Source organism: Paroedura picta, chromosome 1, assembly GCF_049243985.1.
Source record: "Paroedura picta isolate Pp20150507F chromosome 1, Ppicta_v3.0, whole genome shotgun sequence".
Lineage (NCBI taxonomy): Eukaryota > Metazoa > Chordata > Lepidosauria > Squamata > Gekkonidae > Paroedura > Paroedura picta.
Window position 1 is genome coordinate 182,241,043 of NC_135369.1, and position 17,762 is coordinate 182,258,804.

Sequence of the window (17,762 nt, forward strand, 5' to 3'; positions counted from 1 at the left end):
ATGATGAATTCCACTATTTTAAATGGCGATTTTTCGTTCAGCAAACAATTTGCTACAAAGATCCCGGTGTGGAAAGCCCCTGGCTCTTTTCTGCTGATACAGGCAGACTAACATGGCCACCCATCTTGATCTATCTGAAAAAGTGAGCAGGGACTCACGGAAGCTCCTCCACTGCCACAAAGCTTCTGCACTCTGTCTCTTTTCTGCTGCTGTCGACAGATGAACGTCCTGACATATTGTGAAGTTCCAGTCGATATTCCCAATAAACAGACTTTATAACAACCGCTGCTCTAAAAGAAACAGCCAGCATTAACAATTGTCTTCAAATATAACGAACCATATTGGTATCCGAAAAATTCTGATTTTGCTTAGCCAGCGATTACAGATTTATGCTAGTATCTGATAAAGTTTTGGAATGTGGCAGGGTAAAAAGTGGCATCTTGAATTCCTGTCTTAGAAGAAACAGTGTTCAATTCAAAAGAACCATGGGGAGGACCAAGATCCCAAAACGATGTTTTGGATATAGGTTTTCCTGCCAGGAATGCGCTACGTTCCGTTTAGTAAACCTTTAAAGTTTTTAACCGTGTATTCATTTCGGCAGAATGTGTACCATCTACTAACTTTGGTTACTCCAACAGGTGGAATTGGTGACATACGGTTGATTTTGTACATTGCTGGTATGAAGTTATAGGGATTTTAATTTTTTCTGTTGTGTTTGTTTCTATGTCATCTCAGTTTTCATGCATTTTTAGTTTGCCTTCTTTATGTGTTACTCAATTTTGACATTTATCATTTTTGTGCAAACAGCTTTTGAAATCCTGTCATGCAGTCTCTCAGACTCAAGGTAGGAATGATCTACACTGAGCAAGCTCTTGCCGTTTGTATTTTATCCACCCTTAAATAAACGATCTGTGCAGATGCAGCTAGTCACAGGATGAGCCTCCCCTCACCATGGGGTGGAATTGGCTTCATAGGTTCCCACAAGTTTTATCCTGGCTTGTAATGCTTCCATCTAGGTCCCTAGAGGTGTCATTCCCATTGCCTCCAGAGTATTGTCACGTGGGTCTATTCTGCACACAATAGATAATGCACTTTCAACGTACTTTAGAAGTAGATTTTCCTGTTCTGCACCGGAAAATCCAGCTGCCAAAGCACATTGAAAATGCATTATCCTACGTGTGCGGAATGGGCCCTGGTTTGTATCATATATGCTCTTGATGCTGTGGTTATAGAGATACTACAATACCATGGCTCAGACCCTCTGCCACTATGACTTACATAATTACGTGCCCAGTACAAAAGTTCCTCTTGCTTCATAGCAATGCCTTAAAGCTTCACTATTAGTAAACCAACCAACCTCTAGACCCGCACCTCCCAAAGAGTTCTTGGTTCACCACATACCCCGTTCACAAGAAAAGTAACTCTTCTAATGTTCTAAGCCAGAGTGGGACTTCTGGGAGAACTGGGATCCGGGCATTCTGAGTGGGCCAGCTGGCATTCGAAACTTAGACACGAACACTAGAAACCAGTGAAGCCTGTGCTTTTGGGCTGCCCAAGTGCCCACCAGTTTAGGTCTGCTCAGTGGTCACAAACAGGGAGCTGATTGTTTGGATGATCAGTTCATCTATTCGTGGTCCTTTGCCAGGTTACTAACCATGCAGCACAGCATGCATGGCTTGTATCCCTGTGCAGGGGGCGGGGAGACAGTCCTCCACGTCTGGGATAAATTCTTCTTCTAGGTAGGCATGGACAATCTTGCAGTTCCTGAGAGGAGAGGGGCTTCTCCCACATGGCCCATTCTTCAGCCCTGCCTGAAGGTAGTTAGTTGTCGTTCTTTCACTCCATTTAGTACCGGGATTCCGACGATTTGCCCTTTTTCTTCCTTTTCATTGCTGGCTTCAAGTATTTAAAAGGGTCCCATATGGAAGATGGAGCAGAGTGGTTCTCTCTTGCCCCAGAGGGACAGACCAGAACGAATGGGATGAAATTAATTCAAAAGAAATTCCATCTAAACATCTGGAAGAAGTTCCTGACAGAGCGGTTTCTCAGTGGAACAGGCTTCCTCGGGAGGTGGTGGATTCTCCATCTTTGGAAATTTTTAAACAGAGGCTGATTCTGTGAAGGCTTAAGGGGGTGGCAGGTTAGAGTAGATGAGCGATTGGGATGTGAGTGTCCTTCATAGTGCAGGGGGTTGGACTAGATGACCCAGGAGGTCCCTTTCAGCTCTATGATTCTATGACTGAAGGGATGGACTGGGAAAGGATAGATTGGTTTCTCCCCCCCTTTCCCCTCTTTCAGGTCCTGTTTTCAGTAGCTCATGCGCAAAAGGCAGTTTAGCTTCAGAAGGTGGCTCCTCCTTCTGGCCTTCTGCCTGAATCTCCCTGCGTGGGCTTTCTGACCTCAGGGCCAGAAGCTCCCCTTCCGCTCTCTGGAGAACAGAGCATGGTGAGGTCACTGGGGAGAGCATTTCTTCAAGCCTCCAGGCAGGCTGCCTCCTTGAGTCCAGCTGTGCCATTAGCTTTGTCCTGCAGCCTAAACTCCCGATAAGAAGAGATCCTGCAGGATCTGGAGGGATTGTTTTTCTTTGCTTTCCTGTCTTAATTTGCCCTTTTTAGAACATGTGGGAATAGGCTAAAATGACAGTGAGGGCACAGGAAAGCCTGGCCTCTAGCCAGAGTCTTCTCTCCTCCCCTTCTGAGGCCTCTATTCAAGGTTCCCAACTTTCAGGGAGAAAGTTGCCTCCTTTGGCCTGCAGTGAGGGGGAAATGAAAAAAAGAAATCAAGGAGGCCATTAGTTAAGCTATACCCATCTGTAGAGCCAGTCACCAGCACGGCCCATAAAAGACAACTAGCCTTTTCCAGCAGGGTATTTTAGGGAGATTTGCTATTCTGCAAACATTGGATAATGCCCTTTCAGAGTTCTTTTGCAGCTGGATTTTCCCGTGCAGAGCAGGATAATCTACTTCTGAAGTGCATTGAAAGTGCATTATCCAACGTGTGCGGAATGGGCCCAGGGACACGAATGGGAGGAGTGTGAGGGTTCTGACTCCTCTTCCAATAAGGAAGTGCTTTACAAGATTTTGCCCAAGGTATTCCACAGTCTAAAGATGCCATTTAACGCCAAAGAGGTATCTGAAGCCACCGCCGCCGCCCAGGAATCACAAGATTGACCCTGCCTACCTAGAGGAGGAGCTTCTCCCAGACGGAGAAATCTGCCCCAACCCTGGAACACCAAGAAGCGAGATTCACAGTAAGGGAAACCAGTCTTCCATTTTCACACAGTCTGATGGAGATGCCCAAACAGACACTGGCTGTCCTTCCCGCATATCCCCTCCACCCAACTGGCAGTTGTTTAAATCAGGGGTAGTCAACCTGTGGTCTTCCAGATGTCCGTGGACTACAATTCCCATGAGCCCCTGCCAGCGTTTGCTGGCAGGGGCTCATGGGAATTGTAGTCCATGGACATCTGGAGGTTGACTACCCCTGGTTTAAATAGACAGGTCATTCTCAAATCTCAGAGATCAGTCAAAAGTATATTCCTGCCCTATTTGTTTGAGAGGCACCAGTGGCCGAAGATCAGTTTGAATTGGCAGCCTCTTTGCACGGGTAAATCTGTACAAGGGCTCCAGTGCAAACCTGCTCAGCTGTTTGCCTTTGCGTCATTGTCCTGTGATCCGATCAACACCTTCCAGCATGGTAAATCTGACTGCCAGACTTGCTCATGGCCCCATTCGTAGCATCTGTAAATGACGGGCACAGTGCGTCGAATCTGCCAGAAGAGTGTGGGAGTGTCTCAGAAGCATAAAAGCGTTTTAAGAGGTACCCAGCATCTTCCATGCACGAGGAGAGCTTACCGGTGAAGGATATCACTGGGGTATTAATAACTCTCCGCTAATCCTCATAGGAGACTAAAGCCGGAGCTTGAGAATTATAATAATATGACAGCACACGCCAAAGGATGTCTGTGAGTTCTGGCAAAAGTTGCAGGATCTGCCTTCTCCCTCCTTGAGAGCAAAGCTTCCTGTTACCTCAGCAAACCGATAAAAGGGGGAAGGAAGGGAAGGAAGCTAGAGTGTAGCTTTTTACCCATTTCCTGATTGACTAAATCCCTGCAGTCTACACTGAATTAAATTTCCGTGTTGATTTTGGGGCACTTTAAATTTTCCCTCTGCAACTTGCATGATTGGATTCGTGGTGACCCTACCTTTCCCCCATGATATCCTAGAGTGGATATAAGCCTCAATATTTCAAAAATTGTGTAGATTTCTCCTTTTTGTGAATTAACTCACTGCTCTGTGCTTGATAGCAAAGCAGTCTTCCCTGATTGGCCAGGGCATCAGTTCAAAGACTTCCTGGTTCCTGGTTTCAAGGCTTCCCTTAAAGTGGCCATGCTCCAGAAGCCCTAACTTCTCTCAGCAGAGATTTGCCTCTTGTTATTTCCCTCTTCCCTGCTGTCTCCAATCCTCCCCCTGCCCCTTCAAGAAAAGAAAGAGACTCCTGCTGTGCTTGGCTCCTTTCCCCATTCTGAGCTTCCCCAATCAAGTGCAGAACACTTTCTGTTTCAATTGGGGGGTGGATAGAGGAAGACCCGAGTTCAAATTAATCTGAATTCAGCAGAATCCACAATGGAAAAAAAACAAAGTAAGTGTAGAATCAGCCCTGGTGTCATAAACACTCTGGATTTATACATCAAACAGAATATGAACAAATGGCAGAAGCATAGAATTCTGACAGCGGGGGTGGGGGGTGGGGCTTGGCCTAATCCTTACCCACCTGCAAGTTCCCCTCTGTAGATCTTTGCCTGGCCACCTTTCCTTTTAAAGTTGAAGGCAATTTACAGATAATAATTAAAATTACAGATAATAATTAAAACCAGCAGAAACACCCAAGTCCCTCCCTCCATCTGCACCCCTTCAGGAGCCTGGGTGTTCAGAGCGAGCTCTGTAAATGGAACCCATTGGGATCATTCCACCCAGAAGTATCTCCGTAGGTCGTCGCGAGCATTTCAGAAGCGTCTGCACTACGTTACACCTCCATGTTTTCCCTTATGATTTCCCCCATTACTTTCTGAGTTGAGATGTGTAACTGTGCTTAATTTTATGGGTTCCAGAAAGAATCACAGTTAACGGCACCTGTGCCAAATATGTATGTCTCCGAGTCCCTTGTGATTCCTGGGCGCCTGCAGAAAAAGGGAACGTGGCCCTTGTGCCATTTGGCCTGGCCTCTGCGCCCATTCCTGAAGACAAGGAGGTCTGGGGAATCCCAGTGCAATAAGAGTCACAGGAGGGCATCCAGCTGCACTGCTCCCGCAAAGAGAGAGGGTCCTGGATTTCTTGTCTCATTTCCTGTGTTCCCTTCCACTGATGCCCCACTGGCCTTGGCTTTGCAGGCGAAAGAGATGCAGCAGATGGTGAAGCTAGAAGCCGAGATGGACCGCAGACCAGCCACTGTGGTGTAAGGCTCCAACATGCAGCCTGAAGCCTGGGAATCCAACCACGCTGTGTTTCCAAAGCTAACCCCTCACTGAGGAGTGGTAGATGATCTCTCTCTCTCTCTCTCTCTCTCTCTCTCTCTCTCTCTGTAGTGTCAAGTCAACTGTAATGGGCAGTCACTGACTCAGAGCTCTGAGTCCTCTGCTGCATATGGACCTTCATGTTATTTTTGCTATAATAAATCCTGTTGTTTTTTTTTCTAAAAGGCACATGATTTGAAAATCCTGCCCAGCTCCCCCTTCACGGAGAGGGAGATTAGCATTGGGGTCCAGAGCACAGAACCAGTGACTAGAGTAGCACCTTCTTTCTGTTGTCAGCTCATTGCACTTGTATGTTCTTAACATGTTGTGATTTTCATTTTTTATGATGCTCGGTCTGGGCTTCCTTGTCTTGGAGAGCCGAGTGTGGGTGTCTTGTAGCGACCCAGAATTGCAGCCCAGGGTCACAAGGGCTGTCAAGGAAGGGCATGTCCTTTTCATCCCTTTTGAAAATGTAGCTTGTAATGAATTTGATACCACATCACATCTTTGTAGAGGGAAGACTTTTTTGTTGTAATTTTTTTATGGACATGACTGTAGCAAATTTGAATTAACCCTATATAATAAATACCATTTCTAAAAACCAGTGGAGCAGAGAATCAAACAGTATTATTAAAAAACGGGTTATTTTGTTTTTCCAAATTAGGTCACCAGAAAGGGCCACATGTGGCCAGTGTGGCCTGGATGATGTTGATACTCTGCAAAATTCTGATGAAATTCTTGCCATGGGTGGGGGAAAGACTGCCCTGCCCTATACAGGCTGTGGTCCTGTGTGTGTATACTCAGCAGTAAATCCCATTGAATTCAGTGAGTCTTACTTCCAAGTAAACCTACCTTAGGCCAGGCCAACACATAAAGATACTGTGTTGTAGGCACTAACAATTGTCAACATCCTCTGTAACCGTTGCATTTTCGATCCATTTGACACTACTACTGTTCATTGTATCTTACAATTTGTTTAATATCTGTGTGTATGGGGTGGGGTGGGGAGTTTGTAACTGTGAAATTGTAAAGTATTTATACACATGCAATCACAATATTGTAGAAATTTACATTCATGTGGCTACATCAACCACTATAGTAAACAAAACTCTCTTTGCATGTGGTTCAACACCTGATTTTTTTTTTTGTCTCCAATACATACTGTATGTCACCTAGTCGTTCTCTGATTGCTAAGTGCGGAATCAGTGTATTATAGAGAATATTTGGATAATTAACAAACATAAGTAATATATATATATATATGTGTGTGTATATGAATTATGTGGGCATTCTTAATACTTCTAGTTGAATAAAAAAAAGAAAGTATGTTAATTTAATTTTACACTATATATTTATGCAGATTTTCAGACTTTCATATCAGGAATAACCCTTTTTATGTGTGTTAGATATCCAAGACTTTGCTACAGTATTAATGTGCATGTTCTAAAAGCCTGCTGCAGTTACTATGCAGAACACGATGCATGTCCACCTCCTGCCTAGGAATTGGCCAAGCGACCCACAAGAAAGGAGATGATGAGGAAACCGGTAGTTCCGAAACAAACAGGACAACCGATTTCAGGAAAACGCCGTCACAATCCTGGCCTTGTATATGCTTGTACAAACTGATTCTGTACATTCCTATAAATGACCTAATAAAGAGAGAATTATGTAATTGGCCTGGGAGAAGAAACTTTCAGGGTCTCTTGTGGGGGAAAAGAGTATACGAATGGCATCCTTGGAAAACGAGGTTCAAGTTCTGCTGAATTCTTCCAGGGTGCCAGGGCAACCCAACCTACTACTTTATTTTTTGCTCTGGATGACTTCCACTGATTCCGACTGTAAGGCATATTCCGTGCAAGAAGACAGAAGGCCATGGTGATGATGCTTCTCCAAAGAGAAGAGGCTGGCCAGCTGTAAGGGCTCTGCACACTCTGTTGTCTTCCCTGTCCACTCGGTGCCTCTCTTTGACCGTTTATGCACTGGAGGTTTCATGCCAGGCTGCAGGCTGGAGTTTTAGTCGTGGCAGGTTGCCCCACCTCTTCCTGCACCCATATGGGGGAGCATTTGGCCCTGTGTGCCTCATCCGCCCCAGATTTGTGCTCCTGCATGGGAGCTGGGCAGTGAAGTTCCCAGTGCATAAACGGTCTTTCTGACAGCCTCTCCTCCTCCAGCGTCCCTGTGCTCCTCCTGGTGCCCTTGGGGTGCTTCATACTATCCCGGTCAGCTTCAGAGTGCAGGGAAGGCCGGGAGGGCCAAACCCACTCTCCCCTTGTGAAGGCACCAATGAAGGCTTGCTGTTTGTCCCTCGCCTTGCCCCTGATGATTGCAGGTCCTCAGCAGGGATGACCATCAGAGGCATATCTGAGGGCTGGCAATCAGAACATGTGCCATATGGGGGGCATAGGAGGAAGTGACCCATGCCCTGGCCACCGGCAGCCTGGCTGCCCCAAATGCCCCCTGCCCTCACCCCTGATTCCCATCCCTGCAGGCAGAGGATGGCAGCACATGGTGTCCATCCAGACACCGTGGCCTGAGGCAGGGGTGGGGAACATTCTGTTGTAGATACACAAGCCAAAGTCTAAGCACAGTTAGAGCCAGAAGTCCCAAATGCCACCCTATCTAAAGGGCAAGGCAGAAGGACCTGATCCCAGGTCCAGAAAGGGCCACCAAACACAGAAACACGGTCACTGGTACTGGAGGGTAAACACCAGGTTGCTGCCCACCACAACTCTATCTCCAGCCCCTTTTCCACCCAGAGGCCCTGCCTTCTTCTCTGTTCCTGCCTCCTGGCCCTCAGTTGCCTCCTCCACTGCTCACGCGGCTCAGGAGATGAGGGGGTGAGTCATCTAGTGCCAGGACTCTTGTGGCTGGCCCAGCCCCAAGGATTGGGGGACCTCGGCACTTGTGCCTAGTTGTGGGTCTAGGTCTGAGTCTGCCTGCCCTTCATGAGCCTCTCAGCCTGATCCTACAGCCAGTCTGGGAGGCTCAGGTCTTGATCCTGCAGCCTCAGCTTCTCATTCTGTATCTGAAGAGGCTCCAGCTAAGCCTGGCTAGGCCATGATGCTAGCAGGTCAAAATGGGGTCTGGGGAAGACAGTGGGACATCAGGTAACTGGGTAGGCTCTCTGGCTGGAAAAGGGGCTACAGGGTTGGGAGGGCCATCCACACCCTGCATCACCAAGCCTTGCCCTGGGCACCAAAAGAGCCCGGTATGCACCAGGTGACCGGTGAGTTCAACAAACAGCAGGGATTTCCTTTTTGCCGTTCAACTTTTCAGCGCCCCAGGCTTAGGAAAGTTTAGGATGACCCTATAAGCTTAAAAACACTGGCCTGGGGCCACTGAATAAAATGGGTGCTGTCCAGGTAGGTCTGCTTCTCTTTCCTGAACAGGTCCACTCAGAAACAAGTCCCAATTTAGTCACAGCTTACTCTTGGGAATGTGTTCCTAGGAAGGAAGGAGGGAGGGAGGGAGGGAGGGAAGGAAGGAAGGAAGGAAGGAAGGAAGGAAGGAAGGAAGGAAGGAAGGAAGGAAGGAAGGAAGGAAGGAAGGAGCAGTGTCCAGAATAGTAGAAAGAAGGAAGGGAGGGAGGGAGGGAGGGAGGGAGGGAAGGAAGGAAGGAAGGAAGGAAGGAAGGAAGGAAGGAAGGAAGGAAGGAAGGAAGGAAGGAAGGAAGGAAGGAAGGAAGGAAGGAAGGAAGGAGCAGTGTCCAGAATAGTAGAAAGAAGGAAGGGAGGGAGGGAGGGAGGGAGGGAGGGAAGGAAGGAAGGAAGGAAGGAAGGAAGGAAGGAAGGAAGGAAGGAAGGAAGGAAGGAAGGAAGGAGCAGTGTCCAGAATAGTAGAAGGAAGGAAGGAAGGAAGGAAGGAGGGAGGGAGGGAGGAAGGAAGGAAGGAAGGAAGGAAGGAAGGAAGGAAGGAAGGAAGGAGCAGTGTCCAGAATAGTAGAAAGAAGGAAGGAAGGAAGGAAGGAAGGAGGGAGGAAGGAAGGAAGGAAGGAAGGAGCAGTGTCCAGAATAGTAGAAAGAAGGAAGGAAGGAAGGAAGGAAGGAGGGAGGGAGGGAGGAAGGAAGGAAGGAAGGAAGGAAGGAAGGAAGGAAGGAAGGAAGGAAGGAAGGACACGGTGGTTGGATGTGATAGAAATGGACACTGGCCAGAACATTGCACAGCTGAGAGAGGCAGTGCGGGATCAGGGATCATGGTGACAGCTGTGCTATGGGACTGCCAAGAGTCAGAAAAGACTGAACGGCTGACAAAAATAACAACGACAAGAAGGAAAAAATAAGAAGCTTTATTGGGGCGGGGGGTGAAGAAACGCAGAAGCTCTGCTTCCAGTCACGGGGAGCAAAACCCAATCAAAATCATAACATTAAGTCCAAACAGGCTTGCCGATCCAGAGCAATGCTGCGATCATACATGATATTTGGGTAAGTATTTACAGTGTTGGGGTCTAAGGATGCAAAAATAATATTATTTGCCTGCCATTCGACCCAATGGCATAATCCTGACCGTTAGAAAATGTTTACGTCCAGTCAGGCACCTTTAAGGCCAACAAAGTTTTATTCGTGGTATGAGCTTTTCCACGCAAGCTCATTCATCAGCCTCCTTCACTGGAATCCTTCAGCCACCACTTAGAATGGGAAACGCCTGCTTTGGTTTGGGGACAGGGAAGGGCCCCGGGCAGCCCTGATCTAAGATTGATTCCTCCTGGAGCTGAAGGGGACTGGCTTCTCAAGCTGTTAGTAGAGCTTCCCCCCCCAAAAAAAATATATATTTCAGGTGTAGTCAAACTGCAGCCCTCCAGATGTCCATGGACTACAGTTCCCATGAGCCCCTGCCAGCGAATGCTGGCAGGGGCTCATGGGAATTGTAGTCCATGGACATCTGGAGGGCTGCAGTGTTTGTTTATTTCTTGAAAACACTTATTATCTGCCACTCTTCCTGAGGAAGCTCAGTGCAGCGGACAACATCGATAAGTTCCATTACGAATACGAAAACCGAAATATAAAGTCACAACTCAGAGCTCCTAGTGAATGGAATCAGATCGGTCTCAAAACGAAATTCGAAAGTGAGGCACGGGGGAAACTGTCCGTTCACCCCCAGAGCTCAGCATTGTTGGGGGAAAGGAACCTCGTTGAGCAGAGAGGCGCCCATCCCTTTGCTTTCTTCTCCCGGTGGGGGCTTCCTCCTGTGTGTCCCCCGTTCCCCCGCCCAGCACGTTGTGAGCTGCAACTCAAAGAAGTGTTTTTACTAAGAAACGGGGGCACAACCCTGAGAGAGGTGGGAGTTTACCTGGGGGGAAAAAGGAATGGGCTTTTCCTAAGCTGCTCCTAGCTTTCTGCACAGGTTTTCCCAGGTTGCCTTTGAGTCCCTGGTTGTTGTTGTTAGTTGCGAAGTTGTGTCCAACCCATCGCGACCCCATGGACAATGATCCTCCAGGCCTTCCTGCCCTCTACCATTCCCCGGAGTCCATTTAAGTTTGCGCTGACTGCTTCAATGACCATCCAGCCACCTCATTCACCTCATTCCCTGGTATTATTTGAATAATTACCTCCAGATTGGCTCAAACTCTTTGGAGCACACTACCTTCCTATTTGCCTATCTGACTAACAACAGACAACAACATCGTCATTCCTCTTCTTAATAAAACTGTTTATTATGCTGTGGGCTAGATGTGAAAGCTCCTTCCGGCTAAGGCACAGCAGCTGGGCACAACTCTTATGGGAGGGGGGACAAGCACCCCAATGCGTCCTCTAGTCACCTTTCACTGCATTCTCTGAGCATGTCAGTTTTGTTCAGCAGACATGTTGGGGGCGGGAGAGAGAGAGAGAGAGAGGCCCCTTGTTGGAATGATGGGACCTCATCTCCAGGATGCAGCAGAATTCAAGGGGTTTGGAGGGAGGAGGCAGGAGAGAATGCCAGACTGACAGCTGCTGTGCCTGAATCAAGCAAGACTCCTCCCCTTCTCCCCTCATCAGCCAGGGTTTAAAAATTATTGCAGCCACATTCTTTTTACTTGGGGAGGTTTCAAAACAGCATCCTCGGCTGAAGGGCTCCATTTTGCTCTGCCTCCTCAAAATCCAACTGAAGATAGTTATTTAGGAATTAACTGTTTAAAATCTGGACCAAATCACCTTTGTTTTCAAATACACTTAAATGTGCTATATCCGCTCTGATACTGAAAAATAATCTTGGGAAGTACTCGTTCTGTCTGTTTTTCACAATTGTTTGACACGAAGGCAACAGGAGGGGGCAGCAAAGCAGGGATGGGAGTAGTCTGACAGGGTGGTCTTCCATCCAGAAGAATTAGCACATATCCACACAATCACCCTAATAGGTGTTTCCATATTCCACCTCTGTACTCTATCACATTGCCTTCAGAGGGACTCACTTAGCTCATAAGAAGAACCCTGCTAAGTCAAACTGGTGGTCCATCCAGTCTAGCATCCTGTTTAGAGGGCCAATAAATTGGGCATAGATGCCCTCCCCTGTTGTTGCCTTCTGGTACTGGTTATTCAAAGGTTTGTTGCCTTTGCGTATGGAGGCTCCCTTCCATTACCATGGCTAGTAGACATTTTTGAACTTCTTCCCCATGAAACTAACCCCCTTTTAAAAGAAGAAGAGTCCAGTAGTAACTTAAAGCAGTGGTCCCCAACCTTTTTATCACCGGGGACCACTCAACGCCTTTTACTGAGGCCCGGTGTGGTGGGGGGGTAGTTTACTCTTCTACTCTGAACCACTGCCCTAACACTCTCTGGTTGCTATGGTAATGTTTAAACATCCCTTCAAAATAAGATACAGACACACCACAACAATGAACATAAGGAACATTTTATTTTCATGGAAATTGTAACTCATGACAATGACAAATCAATGGGAACCCTGAGCTTGTTTCTCTGCAACGAGATAGTCCCATCTGGGAGTGATGGGAGACAATGACACCCAAAGTGTGTTGTAAAGGGCCAGGGGGGGTGAAGTAAAGGGCCGGGAGGGAGAGAAGGCGTCCTTCGTGGCCCACCTCCAATTAGTCAACTGACCACATGTGGTCCGCAGCCCACAGGTTGGGGATCGCTACCTTAAAGACTAAAAAAAATATGGTAGAAGATGGGTTTTCATGAGTCACTGCTCATTTCTTCAGAGACACCTAGAATGTAACTCCATCTGTCCTTATATCTTTATTTTATTTATTTATTTATTTATTTATTTACATTTATATACCGCCCTCCCCAAAGGCTCATGGAACTAAGAACTATATAAGAAACCATACATATAAATAACTGTAACATTAATACCACAAACTGATAATAACAGGGTAAAAGTACAACATTAAAACATCACTCATCTTGGAGAGTGGAATGATTTCATCTGCCAAATGACAATGGTAGGTGAATTAATTTTTTCAATTTTATTGTTATGGTCCTGAACATTTGCAAAATAACCCAGCAGTGTTAGCAAAACTTGTCATACTAATATATAGGACTTCCAAAAGGATGGGAGGTAGCAGTGGTTGTCCCAATCCATTAAAAGGGGAAGAGAAATGATCCCCCAGAACTATAGGCCCATTAGTCTTCTGAGTACCATAAGCAAACTATGCGCTAAGCATCTATGTTGGAAACTTAATGATTGGCTTGAAGAATATCTGCTAATTGCGGAACATGGAGGCTTCAGAAAAGATCAGCCAATCACTGCATGTTAGTTGACCACCTGATGGCAAAATATTCCTAAAAAAAAAACAACTTCCCTTTACATTGCCTTTATCGATTTCAAATCTGCATTTGATTCCATTCACGGGAATTTGCTTTGGGCTACACTAGGTAGGTCATCTATTGATAAGTGACTGCTTTTCTTAATAAACGTTCTATATAGAAATAGATCCATCGGAGTCAAATACAGTCCCCAAGGCTGACAAACACAATAAAGTCAGGCACCACAGTCAAACAAGGATGTATCCTCGCCCTGCCATTATTAATTTTCTTTAAAAGTGTGATTTGAAGAGCCCAAATTTCCATCCACCAAAAATTGGGGATAAACATATTTCAGTGATTTTATCAAGAACCCCCGTGGGCCTAAATAGATATATTGTCTGCCTGGTAAAATCTAGTGAGAAAGAAGCACTTACAATTAATGAATGTTGATCATAGGGAGGAAATCTGCTCATAATATAGCTAGATTCCATCATCCAAATGGAGCTTATTTTGTACCGGTGGCACTCAAACTTTTTCATGCTAAGGTAGCATCACAGATGCTCTATGGCAGGGGTAGTCAACCTGTGGTCCTCCAGATGTTCATGGACTACAATTTCCATGAGATTAGAAGCATAGAATCATAGAGTTGGAAGGGACATCCAGGATCATCTAATCCAACCCTCTGCACAATACAGGGACGATGCAGATTGCCTACCCAGTTCCCTTTTCTCCTCTCTGTGGTATCCCCTCCAGTTACCAGGCTCCTCTAAAGCAGGGAGACTCTAGGAAAATGGGTAGCCAAACTGTGGCTCTCCAGATGTCCATGGAATACAATTCCCATGAGCCCCTGCCAGCACTGACTACCCACAGATTGACTACCCCTGCTCTATGGGATCTTTTTAGCTTCAGCTAACTCCAATTTTGCTCCACTTGAATGGGTGCAATGTAAATTCCTTAGAGCCATATTACAGCTTCCAAAGTGCATATCTAATTCCTGGACAAGACTAGAGACAGGATTTATGAAATCTGAATCAAAAAATTCTTTCTTTCTTTATAATTTGATTTATATCCCGCCTCTCTTGGCTAAGTCATCTCAAAGCGGCTTACAACTATAAAACAGCATACCCACAATTCCATAAAACATTAACACTTGCAATTCTATACAACAACAATTATTAAAAAGCATTAATCCAGAGATGATGAAAAAACCATTCCAGTCAGCTGTTCTGTTCTTCCGATGTATTTACATAAGTTAAACTCACTCAGGCCCAGCTCTTCTGTGCTGGATGTACAGTGTTGGGTGGGATCCCAGTTAGTAACTCCAGGCACTCCCCCAGCCTCAACCAAACGCCTTGTGGAAGAGCTCCATCTTACACACCCTGCAAAACCTTGATAGCTCTATCAGGCCCTGAGCTCTTCCAGGAGCTCATTCCACCAGGTTGGGGCCAGTGTTGAAAAGGCCCTGGCCTTGGTGGAAGCCAGGTGAATATCCCGGGGGGCCAGGATTCCCAGATTCAATTGTCTTCGCTTCCATTTCTCTCTGGCTAAAGGCACACTGGATTCTTGCAGGGCTATTCGCCCTAACCCTATGTGATAATTACAAATCAAAGTGGGCCCTAGCTACAGAAATGGAAATTAAAAGTCTTGGTTTCTCCCCCTCCCAACCCCAGGTTCTGCTTGGCATGGTGATCAGGCAAAAATAACCATTAAACAAAGGATAGAAGATTCAGAGCGCCAAATCTTGCTTGTACCCTGAAATACCACACAATACTAGAGATGCACAAGCCCCGGCAGAGTATCTTTCTTTACTGGGAGCCAAATATTGTCAAATATTGTCAAGGCTTTGCCCTCTGTGTTTCTAGAGGGCTGTTATCAGAAACTGCCTGGATACTTGGGATACTTGGGATCTCCTGCTTAGGTGACCCTTTTATATAGCTGCCTGAATTACTTGAAAATACACCAAGTTATACAGAAGAGGGGAAAAATCAATCTCTTCCCGTTGCCGAATATTGCAGCCAAATATACAGATTCCGAAACACTCAGGCAAGGACGTATATAAGGTGACCTAAAGGTGACCATAAATAGCCATATTTTAGAGCGTGCTTTTAATTTTCATACACATACGTCGGCTTTTCAATCGTGTATGCATTTTATTTAGTTATGAAATTTTGAAATTGTTAACAATTGTTGACAAGAGCAGAAGGAGGAGCCATGGATCCTGCTTGCCGGCTTCGTCATGGAGCGATGACTCCTTGACCGTTTATGCACTGGAGGTTTCATACAGGGCTGCAGGCTGGAGTTTTAGTCGTGGCGGGCTGCCCCACCTCTTCCTGCACCCACATGGGGGAGCATTTGGCCCAGTGCACCTCATCCAGCCCCATTCTGTGCTCCTGACAGGGGAGTGGGGCAGTGAAGGTCCCAGTGCATAAACGGTCCTTGCCAGGCACACAAAGGCAGGCAGGCAGGCAGGCAGGCAGTGTGCACGCACTGGTTCAAAATACCCCTGCCCTGACCGGGAGAACAGGGGAGGGTGGCACACCCGTACAGAAGGGCCCCACTGGACATGAGTCCGGAGAGGGCTGCCTGATCCCAGACGCACAGGCCAAGGGTGCACCAGACTTTGAGGGACCCTTCTTTGAAAATGAGAAGGGCCTTTTCAAGTCAAAGGAAATCCTTTCATTTTTTTATTCTTGCATTAGCAAAAACAAATGAAATGTTTAGAGCCCACAAAAATCTATTAAATGTCGCCTGAAGCAGAAAAAAAAAAAACATTGCAGCATTTAAAGTTATATAAAAAAACTTACTATGGATACCTTTTATGGAACTTTAAATACTACAAGCAAATGTCCCTGTTATCTTTTAAAACACGGATGTTCTTGTGGCGGGAGGGCAGAAGTGCTCAGGATGGGAGAAATCCATTGCCGAAGAGCAGGGACGTCGGATGCGGCTCTTTTTGGTTGGTTTGTTTCAAGAGTTAATTCTATTGTTCCCGTTTCATGTAAACCGCCCTGAGCCTTGGGGGAGGGCAGTATACTAAACAAACAAACAAACAAACAAACAACAAGAGACTCCCTCCTCCTTCCCACCAGAAGGTAGCTTGAAGATTGGTGTGGGGGGAGGCCTTTCCTACGATTGTTGTTGTGCCCCCCCTCCTCTGATTCCCAAACCATAGACTGTCCCAGAGCCAGAGGAGGGGCTGCCGTCCTCTGCCTGGGGCAGGAGAAGTGAGCAAGGGTCCCAAAGCCAGTCTCCTCAAGCCGGTCCCAGTGGCTCCTCCCGGCCACAACTTGGGCCCATCTTCCAGGGGTTCCCGGACTCGGGCTCTTTTCTCCTGCAAGGGACCGACTCCCACGGCCTCCCCCCCATATACACATCTGGATCTCTCTGAAGACGTCAGCAGGAGCTCCCCTGCCACCGATTGTGGTTGCCTTTCAGGTGCTGCCCTACTCTGGCTCTTGAGTGCTGCTGCAGGCAGACTCCCCAGGCCCGCCATTCTGGATCTCTCTGAGAAGGGAATCTGGGAGCCAGGAAAGCCCCCAACCCCCCAACTAGTGTCCGTCTTCCAGGGCTGTCCCTCCTGCCCGCTGGAGACGGGCGTCATCCCCAGGGCAAAGATGATGAGCGCACCAATTGCTCAAGCGACCCCAAATCAGACCAGGTTCAAATGAGCAGCCGTGTTGGTCAGAAGGAGCACCGTAAAACCAGAGTCCAAGAGCACCTCTGAGACCAACAAAGATGTATCCAAGGCGTGAGCTTTCGAGTGCAAGCACTCGAAAGCTCACGCCTTGGATACATCTTTGTTGGTCTTAAAGGTGCCCCAGGACTCTGGTTTTATGATGCCAAATCAGACCAGGTATTAAAAAAAAAGAAATTCCTCTCTGGGCTTGGCTCGGGGCCGCGAGGGCACTAAAGGGCTCGGGGCAAGCCCAGCCCGATGTCCCCGAGGGGACCTTCCCCGCGCCCCCCGCCCCCCGCGACTTATTTTGAGGTTGCTCGCCAAAGGCTGGGAGGGAGGGAGGAGGGAGGGGCGCCTACCTGGCCCGGCCTCTCCTCTCGAAAGCCCCTCCGCCTCTCCTCCCGCCACAAGCCCACCCCCCCGGCCTGTCCGACGCCCCTGGCCTCGGCAGTGGGCAGTGGCCGGCCGGGCGGTCGTGGCTCCAGCGGAATCCTTTGCGGGATTTGCAAAATGGGGTTTTTTTGGTTCCCGTTTCGCATCGAAATGGAGCCCGAGGAGGAAGTCCCGGGGGTCGGGAGCGGCGGAAGGGCCCGGGGAGGCACCGAGGGCGCGGGCAGGGGTCCGCCGGCCCGAGTTTTCGTTAAAACGGATCTTTCTTTCCTGGCCTCTGATCCAGACGGCCTGTCCAGCCGCGTCTCTGCGCTGCCCGGGAATGAATGGTTTCTTCGCCTCCTTGGTTACTGTGGAAACTAATGATTATCCAATATACTTTGGGGTGGGGAATCGATGCGCTGGGAAGGGCCCGCGACGGACGGACAGACGGACTGCGGCACGGGCGGCCCTTGCCTTGCCTTGCCTTCTCCCTTCCCTTCCCTTCCCTTCCCTTCCCTTCCCT

The 17,762-nt window shown here is 47.6% G+C and overlaps 1 protein-coding gene across 4 annotated transcripts in view; it reads left to right on the forward strand.

Annotated features, from left to right (window-relative positions):
• Positions 1-7,188, forward strand: part of PLCB4 (phospholipase C beta 4) — a 199,538-nt gene extending 192,350 nt beyond the window's left edge. For 3 of the 4 annotated variants that reach the window (XM_077314638.1, XM_077314629.1, XM_077314648.1), the window contains 2 exons: positions 808-844; positions 5,390-7,188. In XM_077314638.1, coding sequence (XP_077170753.1) covers positions 808-844; positions 5,390-5,478 — 126 coding nt within the window. In that variant the 3' untranslated portion in view covers positions 5,479-7,188. The remainder of the gene's footprint in view (positions 1-807; positions 845-5,389) is intronic. The other variant, XM_077314657.1, reaches the window with a different exon arrangement.
• Positions 7,189-17,762: the final 10,574 nt, after the last annotated feature.